The 13,099-nt window shown below is 53.4% G+C and overlaps 1 protein-coding gene across 1 annotated transcript in view; it reads left to right on the top strand.

Annotated features, from left to right (window-relative positions):
- HMCN2 (hemicentin 2) overlaps positions 1-13,099 on the top strand; it is a gene marked incomplete at both ends in the record, with an annotated part of 149,376 nt that overhangs the window by 52,874 nt on the left and 83,403 nt on the right. Inside the window, 4 exons of the mRNA XM_079706160.1 lie at positions 1,298-1,442; positions 4,568-4,680; positions 4,808-4,967; positions 6,020-6,185. Coding sequence (XP_079562286.1) covers positions 1,298-1,442; positions 4,568-4,680; positions 4,808-4,967; positions 6,020-6,185 — 584 coding nt within the window. The remainder of the gene's footprint in view (positions 1-1,297; positions 1,443-4,567; positions 4,681-4,807; positions 4,968-6,019; positions 6,186-13,099) is intronic.

Raw genomic sequence — 13,099 nt, 5'->3', positions numbered from 1 at the left:
TTCTTTACTTCCCTCTATTTCCTTTCTGCCATTCACTCCTTCTTTGCCTCTCCCTTTTCCTCCCTCCTTCTGGCCTGTCCTCAGACATCCCGCGGTCCTTGTGCCCTGAAAGCTATAAAAGAGGTGCCCTCACCCCAGCAGACAGCAGACGCTGGACACCCAGAGAGGCAGTGACTGTGTGACCAGATGGCTGCCCTGGTCCCGGGCCTGTTGTTCCAGTCCCTGATGCAGTGCAGACAGGGTCCAGCTCCCGGAGCAGGCAGGCTTTGCCGAGGCTGCTCAAGTGGATGACTCCTTCCGCAGCCTGTGTAATTAGATGTGACCCCGAGGAGGACCCTGCCTGGGCACGTAGGCTGGGGCTGTGAGGAGCCTTCCTCAGTAGAATCCGATGGGCATGTGGGGAGGGGTGGCCCTGGGCCTTGTCCACACCAGGACAGGAAGTGGCTGGAGACGCAGAGCTTGTTTAGTTCAGTGGGGACACTGGGTGGACCTGCGCCTGCCCAGCTGCCGAGTGCAAGGGGCAGAACCCCCCTCAAGCTCACTCAGCCTGAAAGGGCCTGGTACCGAGACAGCCCAGGAGCCTCTCCCGGAACCGGAGTGCAGAATGTGCAGTCGGGATCGCGGGACAGGGACAGGGAGGCTTAAAGCGGGCTCAGGCCTGGTGGAAAGGGTTTGGGGCCCGTCACCAAGGATGGACTAGCTGGACATCTTTATAGAGGTTGCCCCAGGCCCCATTCTGGACCAGCGCCACCTGCCCCACCCCGGTCCTGATGGGGACATTCCGGGGCAGCCACCAGGAGTTGCTTTCTCTGCTTCTCTCTCTGGGACCACATCTGATGCGGCCACGCCTCTGCTCTGCCCTGCATGGCTCTGTTCTCTCCCCACAGACGGGTTGTCCCTCCTCTCTGTGGCCTCAGTGTGCAAGGGCCTTGGAGCTTCAGCCCCGACTCAGTAAAGGCTCTGGCTCCAACCCTGCACTCCTGGGAGAGGCTCCCATCAGCCCCCTTGCGTCAGGTGTCTTGCCCTGGACCAGTTGGCCCTGGGAGAGTGGGGTCAGCGGGAGGCCGGGGGTCAGGCCCACCTGGCCCTGAGGGTCTGTGGGGGGGTGGATGAACATCAGGGAAGGGGTAGGAGCATCAACGCCCCCCAGATTCCCCCACCGTCTCCAAACCCCTGGCCTCTCTGTCCAGGCTGCTCCCTGCTGGCCTGGTGGGCGGTGAGGTTTCTGGGGTGCTGTCTCTTAGCTGGCTCTGAGTGGGGCCCTCGGCCCAAGCTGGTGCTTCCTCGCCCTCACCAGCTCCCACCGGGCAGCCAGCATTCCGTCCGAGCAGATGGCAGTCTCCACCTTGACCAGGCGCTGTTGGAGGATGCAGGGAGGTACACCTGTCTGGTCAGCAACACGGCGGGCTCTCAACACAGGGACGTGCAGCTGGTTGTCCAGGGTGAGTCCCAGGGCGGATGGTGGGGGCAGGATGCAATGGGGGAAGGCACCCGGGGGGAGCTTGACCTTGAACATCTTTGTTTAGACAAATTGCACAGATAGTACATATTCACTGTAGGAAATTTAGAGATTGGACAACCCCCCCCAAAACCCCAAAACAAAACCAAACAAACAAAAAGAAACCTCCCTTAATACCAGTAGCTAAGAAGAACCAGAATAATTTTACATTTTGGTGTGTATCTTTCATACTTTATACACACATGAGTTTGCACATGTACATATACACACACTGTCTATATGTATATAATATATACATTGTATATACTCTTTAGATATGTTGTATATAAATTATTTTTGCATGATATATATTCTTTATATAAATTAGGTATAAATCTTTTGTGTACACATACATAGAAATAGTTAGAAACCAACTGGAACCAGGTAATACTACTGTTTTGCAACCTGAGTGTTTCTTGTGACAATATTTTATGACTCTTTTCTGTCAGTAATACTCAGAAGCAGTGGTTTAAGGCTGCGTGTCCCCTGTTTGGATGAGCCAGGTGTGTCGAACCTGTCCCCTAGTGTCCTGTTTCTCACCAGCATGAACACCTGGGGATAAACATCCTCATGCTCCGCCTCTGCCCATGTGACCAGTTCTTTCCCTAGGATAAGCTATTGTTGTGGAATTGAGTTTTGACTCACAGAGATTGCACATTTTTAGGGCTTTTCAGGTATTTTGCCCTGTTACTTTCCCACCCACAGCGTTGGAGAGTCCCTGTTTCCCTTCACCCACCCAACCAGGTACCACCGTTCTTTTTAACGTAAAACAAGAAGTTTAAACTAAGTCTGGTTATGTTTTGTCATTTACTGCATATGTTAATATCCTCTTTTTGTTTGTTTGTTTCACTTGTTTTATTAAAACCCTGAGGGATGAGCAGGAAGAACTCATCATTCCCCATTTTGTAGAGGAAAACTGAGGCGCAGAAGAGGCTGGGTTTAGAATCCAGCTGTCCTGTCTCTTCATAATTCCAATTAATAAGAGTGATCAAAGGTTGGGCATGTGTCATGTGCCAGACCTCTGAGAGGTTGTGTGCAGGTTTCACTTAATTTTCCTAACTGCTCCAAGAGGTGGTTTTAAAAGACTCCATGCTTCTTTGAAGTTAAGGAAGCTGAGGCTCCGAGATGGAGGTAACTCACCAAGTCACAGGATCAGCAAAGGCTGCCTCTGTAGAAAGCCTCACCCCCTAACTTCCCACCCTGCCGCACAGCCTCCTCTGTGCAGTGGCGATCAAGCCCATCTCTCTTGGCTAATTTCATTTCCATTCAACAAATGCTAATCGACTTGCTGGCTTTTGCCACCTGGGAAAATCCAGAAGTGCATTTCCCACCCTAAAGGAACTGAGTGTTACCGTCAGAGCCCTTGGCTTCTGACTTTCCCTCCCGGTTCTGGTTTTTCCATGCCCGTTTCCCCCTCCCTTGCTCCTCTTGGAGACATCCCCCCTTCCCGCCCTGTTTTAATGCCTGCAGATCTGGATGGTGCCCAGGGCGGATTTTGCACTTGTTTTCAAGTTCACTGTGTCCTGTGAACACTATTTTCTGCCGTTTCTCATCCGTCCATCCCCAGAGAGTGAGCAGGGAATTAGGGTTAATTTAGCTTTTTAGCTGATCAAGGAATACGGGTACCAAAAGATTAAGTGGTTTATCCAAAGTCCCACAGTTAAGAAACGGCACAGCTGGTTCCTAAACACAGGCTACCCTACGTCTGGGGCATGAATTTACAGCAGTGGTGGCTGTCTTCTTCTGTTAAAATTGTTTTTTTAAAAAAAATCATGATAAAATAGGGACTTCCCTGGCAGTCCAGTGGTTAAGACTCTGTGCTTCCACTGCAGGGGGCACGGGTTCGATCCCTGGTCGGGGAACTAAGATCCCACATGCCACGTGGCACGGCCAAAAAATAAAAAAAATTTAACAATCATGGTAAAATATACATAATATAAAACTTACCATTTTAACCATTTTAAAGCCTACAGTTTAGTGGCATAAATTAAGTGGCATAAGTGGCATTCACATTGTTGTGCCACCAGGTTTGTTTGCCCAGTGCACCACAAGCCAAAAGGCTGAGATGCTGAGGTTTGCAGCAGAGAAAGGATGTATTCACAAGGCAGCCAAGCAAGGAGACAGGAGAACAAGCCTCAGGTCCACCTCCCCAAAGGCCAGGGGCTTGGGGTATTTATGGGATAAGGAAGCAGGGTGGTCTTAGGCATGGGGAAAGGTGATTGCAGGTAGGGAAAAGGTGAGCTAGTCAGTGTCCTGTGCAGGTGTATCTGGGTTACATGCTTCTTCATGGGATGCATGTTCAAAAATGGAGGCGCCTAGCATGATCTGACGGTGGGGTTTTTGGCCCTCTGATGTCAAAAGGTCATTCACCAGATACCTGTGCAGGCCCAGTTTTAGGGTCTGTGGTCCCAACCAGTCTTAGCTGGCTTCAGCTCAAACTAGACACCAAGTTCCTGGAAAACAACTCAGACAAACATCTTATTGTTTAGGCTACATGAAGCTTGGAGGGTCTGCAATTTGCAACGAAACAATTAAGCCAGCTTGCTCAGTGAAGGCGGGCTCAAGCAGAGGGGTTTTTAGCAAGCTGTAAGACAAGCCAAGAATTTCTGTTAACCCCATGGGGCACAGTTTCAGGATGGGTTTTTTTAACCTTATGGGACACGGTTTCACAACCATCACCACCATCCATCTCCAGAACATTTTCACCTTCCCAAACTGAAACTCTGTACCCACCAATTCCCCATTTCCCCCTCCCCTAGCCACTGGCCACCACCATTTTGCTTCCTGTCTCTATGAATTTGCCTGTTCTAGGTATCTTGTGTTAGTGGAATCATGCAGTATTTGTCCTTCTGTGTCTGGCTTATTTCACTTAGCATAATATTTTCAAGGCTCCTCCATGTTGTAACATGAATCAGATGTTTATCCCTTTTTAAGGTTGAATAATATTCCATATGTACACATCATATTCTGTTTATCCATCACCCTCTGTTTGGATTGTTCCCACCTTTTGGCTGTTGTGAATAGTGCTGCTATGAACTTTGGTTTATGAAATTGGTTTGTTTTTAAAAGTGCCACCTAGAATCCAGCCCACTGCCACCCACCATATCACCAATGAAGGCGTTCCAGCCTCTCTCCCCTGTGTAGCCTCAGGAGTGCCCACCCCTACCGTCACCTGGACCAAGGTAGGTGAAGCCTGTTTCCACAAAGGTAACCAGAGAAGTAGGCCCAGTGCATCATGGGGAGAGGAATGATGCAAATCGCCGTGAGGTGTGGTGGGCTCTGCTGATGTCACCTGTGACTCTACCACAGGAAACCAATGCCCTGGCCTCCAGGGATCCCCACTACAATGTGAGCAAGGATGGTACCCTGGTCATCGCCCGGCCATCTGCCCAGGATGCAGGGGCCTATGTCTGCACAGCCACCAACGCCGTGGGCTTCTCCAGCCTGGAGATGCAGCTTTCTGTCAACAGTGAGTGATTGCCGCCCCTGTCCTGGGGGAGGGGCTTGGCAGGCATCGAGGCAGGGGCATGGACCATCTGACCTCACCTGCATCTTCCTTGCATCTCGTCAACCCTGCCTCTAAATTCCTCATGTCTGAAGGGCATGTAGACCAAAGCTGTCCTTCAGAGCACTGTCCCCTGTAGTGTGGGCATGCTCTAAGAGTGGTTCCAACTCAGCCCTTGGTCACCGGATGGGGGGAAAGCGTCACATTAACAAGCCTTGGAAAGACACAAGGCCCTACACTGGACCCCCGCCCATCTTGGCAGCCCCTTCGCCCACCTTTCTCCCCAGCTCTTTGTGCCCAGACCCTTTGGCCTCCTTTCAATTTCTTAAATGATCCATCCTGCCTCAGGGCCTTTGCATGTGCAGTTCCTTCTGTTGGAATGCCCTTCCCTTGCCTGGTCCAGCCTACTTCTCCCGTCAGTCAGATCTCAGTTCTCTCTGATCTCTGAGGCTGTGTCAAGTCACCTTGCTGTGAACTCTCTGGAATGTCCCTTTCTTAGTGCCCATCACAACTGTGATTAAATAATTAACTGTGTGTTGAACTGTTTGGAACCCGTGTTTCCCTGGGGCCCTTGGCACAAAGGGAAACTGGGCATCATCTGATGGTTAATCCCATTTATTCCCGAGAATAAATGGGATAATCAAGGGCGAGAAGGGAGAGAGAGGAGAGGGAGGAGAGAACCTGCCAGAATGTCCCCAGGGAAGGGAAGCAGGATGGAGCGAAGCAAGAGGAGGACATTGGGGCAGGAGGGACCATGTCAGGGTCATCAAAGCAGGACGAGCTTCCAGCGGGAGGATGGGGTAGACAGGTAGGGTGGGGTATGACTAGGGGAAACCATTGGATCTGAGCCCACCCTGAAACCTACACTCTGCCATTATAATAGAGCCCACCCACCTTCTGCACCTCTGGGGTGGTAGTGCCACCTCAACTTCCTGGGGGAGCCGTGCTGGTCCCCTCTGGGCTGCGACCCCTGACTCCCTGCTCTGTTCACACTCCCTGCATGATTCTACCAACAGCCAAGCCCAGGATCCTTGTGAATGGGTCATGTGACACAGACAAGCCTCTGAGGGTCACAGCCAAGGCCAGTGACGAGGTGACCCTGGACTGTGAAGCCCAGGGCTCTCCACCCCCACTGGTCACCTGGGCCAAGGACTCCCTTCCTGTGCCACCCGTCACCGACAGGTAACCCCAGTTGCGGGGCCTTGGGTCTGGGGATGGACGGAGCTTGGGGTTTGAGGAAACGGAGCTTGGGGTTTGAGGAAACTGACCTCCAGGTGACCCGTGAACCGGCCAGTGTGTGGGACCCTGTGGACACCCCCAGGGGCATGCAATCCGATTACACACACAGCACTTTTGGCCATTGGCCTTTAAGGGAGCGTGGATGCCCTTCAGAGGGGGAAGGCCTCTGAAATAACACGCACGCAGTGCTTCACGCATGGCCGAGGGGTGCTGCGTGCAGGATCGCCTTCAATCTGCTCAGCAGAGCAGAACTGAGTGGAACTGGGGCTCAGCGAGGTGGGGTGACCTGCGTGTGGTCACTCAGCTAAGAAAGAGTGATGCCACGGCTGAGACAGCCTCCTGAATGAGACACGTGCGCCGTCTGTGCCTGCTCCGCGGACCAGGTGTCTGGCAGCCGGGATTTCAGGGATCCTGAGAGTAGGCAGAAATGGAGAAGGTGCTGGGGCATCCTTTAAAGCCTGGCTGCGCCTCCCCAGGCAGGGGTGTCGGGCGGGGTGGTTCCAGACAAGAAGGCCTCAGACTCCTGGGACCCTTGACCCTCGAGGAGTGGGGCTGTGGCGAGGGGACAGCTCTGGCCGGTGACATCAGCCCTGGCGGGGCCTTTGTGAAGTTCCAGATGGAGGAGGAGGTCTCAGAGCAGCCTGCTGTGCAAGATCCCACTCCTGACACCCACACGTGGGTCTCTACCTCTCAGAGCATCTGTTTGGTGCGCCCTCCCGTCCTTGGAGCCTGCATACCTGCACACGGCTGGGGTCCTGGGGCTGGGCTGGCGCTGTGCTGCCCCCATCCGCACGCCCTTTGGTGTCTCTGCAGCACAGGTCGTAGGTGGGGGAGGGAGTGGTCGTCTGGGGGAGCCTGCATCTCTCCGCAGAAAGCCTGGTCCTGGCTCCTTGGCTGGGCAGCCGCCTGGCGGGTGCTTGTTTATTTATGGTTTGTTACGGAAATGGCACACCGCATTTCCCATTTGTTCACCCCTCCTTGTTGTGGTGTGTTAATAGATCATCCGGGAGCCATAAATCTGTGAGAGCTGCTTTTGCAATCCTGGAGTTTTGTTCCGTTCCTTCTCCCCTGGCCCCCTCCACTTCGCGCTGGCTTACGGCTTTCTCTTGAGGTTTATGAGATTCCAGGAGTTCACCTGCATGAGGTGGGAAAATATGCCTGGAGGGTGGGGCTAGGGTGAAGGGCTCAGACCCTGGAGTTCATCAGACCTGAGTGTGGATCCCGGCTGCTTCTGTATTAGTCGGTGGCCTCAGGTGGCCACTGGTTCCTCTTGGACCGTTTCTCCATCTGTAAAGTGGACAAGGTTTAAACCCTGTTCTCAAGATACAGTGATGGATGTGCGATGCTTAGTACATTGTCCGTGGTGGAAAGTCACTCCCTTTGACAGCATTTTCCTGCTGCTGCTATAAACGAAAGCATCATTTCCAGCTTTCAAAAATTATCATCATCCTATCTGTCATTTAGTTCTCACCAACTTTTTTCAATGAAAAAGCTTTATTGAGATATAAATCACATGCTTTCCAATTCTGCGTTTTTAAGTACATTCTGAGTTGTGCAGCCATCACCACAATTAACTTGAGAACATTTCCAGCACCCTCCTCCACACAAAAAATCCCCGCACTCATTGGCAGCCCCTTCCCATCCCTGCCCGACCCCAGCCCAGCCCCCGGCAACCACTCATCTGCTTTCTGTCTTTGGATTGATCTCTTCGGGACGTCTCTTGTAAATGGAATCATGCGCTCTGTGGCTTTTTGTGTCTGGCTGCTTTCACTTAGCGTGATGTTTGTGAGGTTCCTGCATGTTGTAGCAGGTGTCAGGACCTTGGTCCTCTTTATGGCTGGATAATATTCCGTTGCCTGGATAGAGCACCTTTTGTCGATTTATTCACCAGTTGATGGACACCTGGGCTGTTTCCGCTTGCTGGCGATTGTGAATAACTTCATAGACGTTTGATGGTATTGATACTTCGTTTGCGGGCTCTGGGTCCCCGTGGTTCTTTGGGCCTCCCTGTGGCATCTGACAGCTTCCCCGCGCAGAGCAAAGCTCCCTTTTCTGCCAGACACACAGTTCCCCTTAGTCCCACAGCCATTCAGACAGAAGATGCAGATTTTTTTTTTTTTTTTTTGCGGTACGCGGGCCTCTCACTGTTGTGGCCTCTCCCGTTGCGGAGCACAGGCTCTGGACGCACAGGCTCAGCGGCCACGGCTCACGGGCCCAGCCACTCCGCGGCATGTGGGATCTTCCCGAAGATGCAGATTTTTAAAAACCCATGGGAAACCCACAGGGAGCAGTGGTGGGTGGGGGCAGCTTTGCTGTCTGTCTGCTCCCCTCCCCTTCTCCCTCCTCCACCTCTTCCTCTTCCTTCTCCGAGGGACCCCCAAGGCTCAGCTTCAAAGCTGCCGTTCTGGAAGCTTGAGAACTTATTCTGATGAGTCGTGGGTGTTCGTCTCCCTCCAGGTTCTGTGCTCCTTCTGCCTGGCTGAGCTGCCCTCTCTTCTGTGGTGGCCCCCTTCTCTGTCCTTGGATGGGGGAAGGCCTGAACCTATTCGGGTTGCCCGGGGCCTCTCTTTCCTGAACCTGTGCCAACCTTGGCCAAGGGCTGCAGTCAGGGTCACCAACAGACCTCCAGTGTTGGTGTTTCTTCAAAGCTCCTTGGTAACTCTGGTGCAATCAGGGTTGAGAACCACAATGTGGCCGAGCCTCTGAGGCCTCCTGCATCTCTGTTTGGGCGGGGGGTGGCCCTCTTCTTCTGCTGGCCATCCTGGAGGTGGGTGGGGTGAGCGGCATCATGCCCAGTGCCTTGAGGGGGAAACAGAAGCCATGGGGTGTGGGGAACTGGGATCCTGATCTTCTCACTTCCCGGGCTGGGCCCTAACGTGCACACCCACACACCCGCAGACACACATAGACATGCACAGACATATACAGACATGCACGGACACATATAGACATGAATACACATGGACAGGCGCACAGACAGACACAGACACACATAGACACACAGCCATGCACACTGACACAAACACAGATACAAACACATGTGGACATGCACACAGACACACCAGAGATGCAGACATGAGAACATGTGGACACACACATATCAGGCTTCTGGGCCAAGATCGGGCAGGCCACTGCTCTTTCTGGGGATTCTAGAGAATATTCCGAACTCAGGGAGCCTTGACCTCCTGGGTCAGAAAGTCCTAATGGAAAGAAAACATAGTAGGAGCTTGAGTAGCCATGAAACTCTAAACCACCCACCTGTGTCCACGACCCCTTCCAGTGTGTTCTTGTAGATGCTTCTAGGGAATTAAATTTAGTGCATCTTCCATTCTGCCCTTATCATTGATATTTTTCCACATTTACCCATTTTCTAGATTCATCCTGGTCCACGTCATTGCTTTCCATTTAAAGGGCAAGATAACATTCCAGGGCGTTCAGCTCTCATCGTTGCTAAGCTCTTTCTCTGTTTGGGGCAGATGCTCCATTGCCAGTTTTTGGCGGTAATAAATGGGGCTATTGGAACATTTTTGCACAAATGCTTCTCTTTATCTCCTGGGTCATTTCCTTGGGGTATAGCCCTGAAAGCCAATGGCTGAGTCCAAGGCTGGGAATGGTTATCGGGTGCCTCTTACCCTGTGGGACTGCTGTTTGTGAAAGGACCATTTGAGTTGTGAATTCAGAACTGAGAAGTCCACAGGATTTATTGAGCATCTCATGTGCCCAGGACTGTGCCGAAACTGTCTAGGAGAGAGAAGACGTGGGCTCCAGCTGTGTGTGACATCAGGTAGCAAAAGACCTAAAGTCCCATCCCAGCCTTGCCCCCAACTCTCTGAATGAACCTGAGCAAGACCCTTCCCCTCTCTGGACCTCAGTCTTCCCGTCTGAGAAATGAAAGGGTTGGACAGAGTGCCTAGTGGCTCTGGTCCCATGATTCAGCCCAGGGATGCTGGGGCGAGGTGGTGTTGCTAGGCAACAATGTTTGTTTCTGGTTCTGATGTGTATCTGGGACAGCTGCGAGTACTCCTGGCTTCAGCACTGGCTCCCGGGGGCAGCCGGCCAGGGTCCCACACAGGGCCAAACCAGCCGCATCCGGGGGAGGGGAGGGGACAGGGAGAGGATTGAGCACCCCGGGGATGCTGCAGGGCAGTCGGCACACCCACTCCCTCTCATGGCCCAGCGGAGAGGTGGGGGCTGCAGCTGGGTTCTGATGATCCAGGAGAAAAGCTGCTTCCTCCTTAGAAGCGAGTGGCATGGCATGGACTGCCCGGGGGCCCCTCGTGGGGTCTTTACCTTGGTGGATCTTCATAGCTCATCTGATTCCTGGCCTGGTGGCTGGGTGACCATGGACAGCAGGACTTCATCTCTCTTGGTCTCTGCAAAAGGGGTGATGATAGTAGGATCTGCCTGCCTTGCAGGTTTGGCTGTTGAGAGTTTCAAGTGACAGTGTGCGCGGAAGGGCTTAGCTGTGCAGTGGCGCATAGGAAGCACTCAAGTGTAGACAGCTGTCACCTGTTAGCATCTCTGGGTTTATGTTGCATGGGCTCAGAGGATGTGTATTCTCCCCTGTGCTCATATATTGTGCTTGGCCCTTTCGTTGGTATCCGGCCCCTCTTCCTAAACTGCTCCAGCTTCAGGTTTCCGTTTGGGGCTTCCTTATAAGGGTCTATGGTGTGGGTCAGGGTCAGAGTGGCCACTGGTGGTTGAAGGTGCTGTCCAGCCTGACTGGTGCTGGGGGCGGGGGGGATGGGCAATCCCTGCTGCAGGCTCAGACCCCACCCTGGACCAGCAGACAAGCGCCCAGCATGTATCTGCATGTGGTGGATGTCTGTTGAGCGCTGTTCGACTGCGTGCTGTGGGTGAGGATCCGCCTCTGGTGGGCTCGGTTCTGCAGGGGGTGCCATTCATTCATTCGACAGCCTCCGCCCAGAAGGCTCTGCTCACACAGTGAGGTTGGACGGGCCCTTTAGAAACGGGGGCAGCAGGGTGAGCATGGGACACAGCAAGAGGACCTGGGCACAGGCCAACCACCCAGATTCTGAGCAGCCTGAGGACGGGGAGCATTTCCTTCACCCCAGTGGCCCACCTTGAACCCAGTGGCTCTTTGTCATGTGAGTGCATGAATGAATGTACGAGAAATTGGCTGAACTCAGCTCCATGGAACTCAGAGCAGGGGAAGTGTAACCTGCCTGCACTCGGCAGGGAAGGGTTCATGGGGGAGCTAGAGGCTGTGCTGCCTTGAAGGGGGTCTGGGGGCAGGAGAGCTGCACTGAGACAGGGTGGGGTGTGGGAAACAGTGTGAGTGAAGGTGGGAAGGGGCACGTGTGTGGACAGGGACAGCTGGGATTTGCCACCAAATATTTATCGAGCACCTGTTGTGGGCCAGCCCCTGTGCTAAGCGCTGGGAACATGGCAGGAACCACCTGGGCAACCTGGCCGCTCCCTTCACGGAACGATCAGACAGCGACAGGTGATTACGGGTGTGTTAAATGCCATAAAGCCTCCAGGAGTGTGTAAGTGAGAGCAGGGGTCCAGCTGGGGCAGCAGGGGCAGCTTCCCTGAGCCACAGAGGAGCTGGAGAGGGGACCCCAAGCTGGGTTGCAGCGAAGGTGTGGCCTGGGATTTGCACTTTCTATCAGATGCCCTTTGGTCTCTCCAGGCGGATACATCCCCCTTGGAGGTCATAGGGCCCGGGGGACACGGCAGGGTAGGTGGATCTCCCTCCCCGTCCCCCATCATCTGCATGGCTGTGTGATCCTCGCAGCCAACAGTGAAGCCTCCAGCGCAGTGGAGGTCATAAACAGGAAATTCCCCTCGAACCTCTCCGTGTTTTCATCTGGGCCACACGGAGCCATCTGGCTGCCCTGCCTCCGCAGGGAGGCTGCTGCTAATTACACCACAGGCACAGGGCACACGGCAGCACTCTCCCCACTTCCTCCCACCTCCCCCCTGCCCCTGACACCCCTCCACCCCCAAACCCCAAGGAGCCTTGGGAATGTGGAGAGAGAGCACCCGGGGACATGGGGCGGGGGGCGGTGCAGAAGGGCTGCCCTGGAACCCCTAGACCTCTAGGTCCTGTTTGGTCTGCCCCAGGCCCCATACCTTTTTCCTGTATCTGGTCCGAGTGGGGTTTGCTCTGTGCCAGGTCTGGGCTAGGTTCTGAGGATACAAAGACAAATAAGATGGCTGGGGATGTGTCCTCTCAGGACCCGCAGGTGACAGGTGGTCACAAGCCGGTGCGGTGGGGGTTGTGATGGGGAGGGCTCTGCAGGCCTCAGCTTGACCATTTGTAAGATGGAATTTCCATTCATTCCGTTTCCTCCTTTGTGGTATAGCGAGCAGCCTTCCCTTTCTAGGAAATGACCTGGGGGTCATCATGAGAAAGACAAGATGCCTACATTTATTGTTGAGAATTGTTTCCACTTTTGGAAGTTTCTTTCATTATTTTTTTTTTTTTATCCCAGAAGCTCCCACTTCCTCTCCTTTTAAGGGCTTGGTGAGGGAGGAAGCAGCTTCTCTAAAGTTCTTAGAAGAACTAGAAGGCAACCTCTGAGATAAAGGAGTCCAGAGCAGCCTTTTCAAATATGAAGAAATTGGGGTTCGGAGACATTCTCTGCCCTGCCTGGGCTGGCTCAGCACGTCTATAGCAGAATTGGACCTCAGATCCAGAACTCTGGTGCTCAGCCTAGACCTCTTTTTGCTGACCCATGCATCCCTGCTTGGCTAGTCGAGGTTTGTGGCAAAGTCCCCTGAGGGAACCGTGTCCCTGCATCAAGTGTGACTCAGTGTGTATGTTTCAGCCTCAAACTGATTTGGCTCGTGTTGGGTGGATATCAACATTATTTAACTTAAGAAAAAAA

Source organism: Hyperoodon ampullatus (assembly GCF_949752795.1).
Source record: "Hyperoodon ampullatus genome assembly, chromosome: 6".
Lineage (NCBI taxonomy): Eukaryota > Metazoa > Chordata > Mammalia > Artiodactyla > Ziphiidae > Hyperoodon > Hyperoodon ampullatus.
Note: the sequence above shows the minus strand (reverse complement) of the source record. Positions and strands in the feature narration are given on the sequence as shown.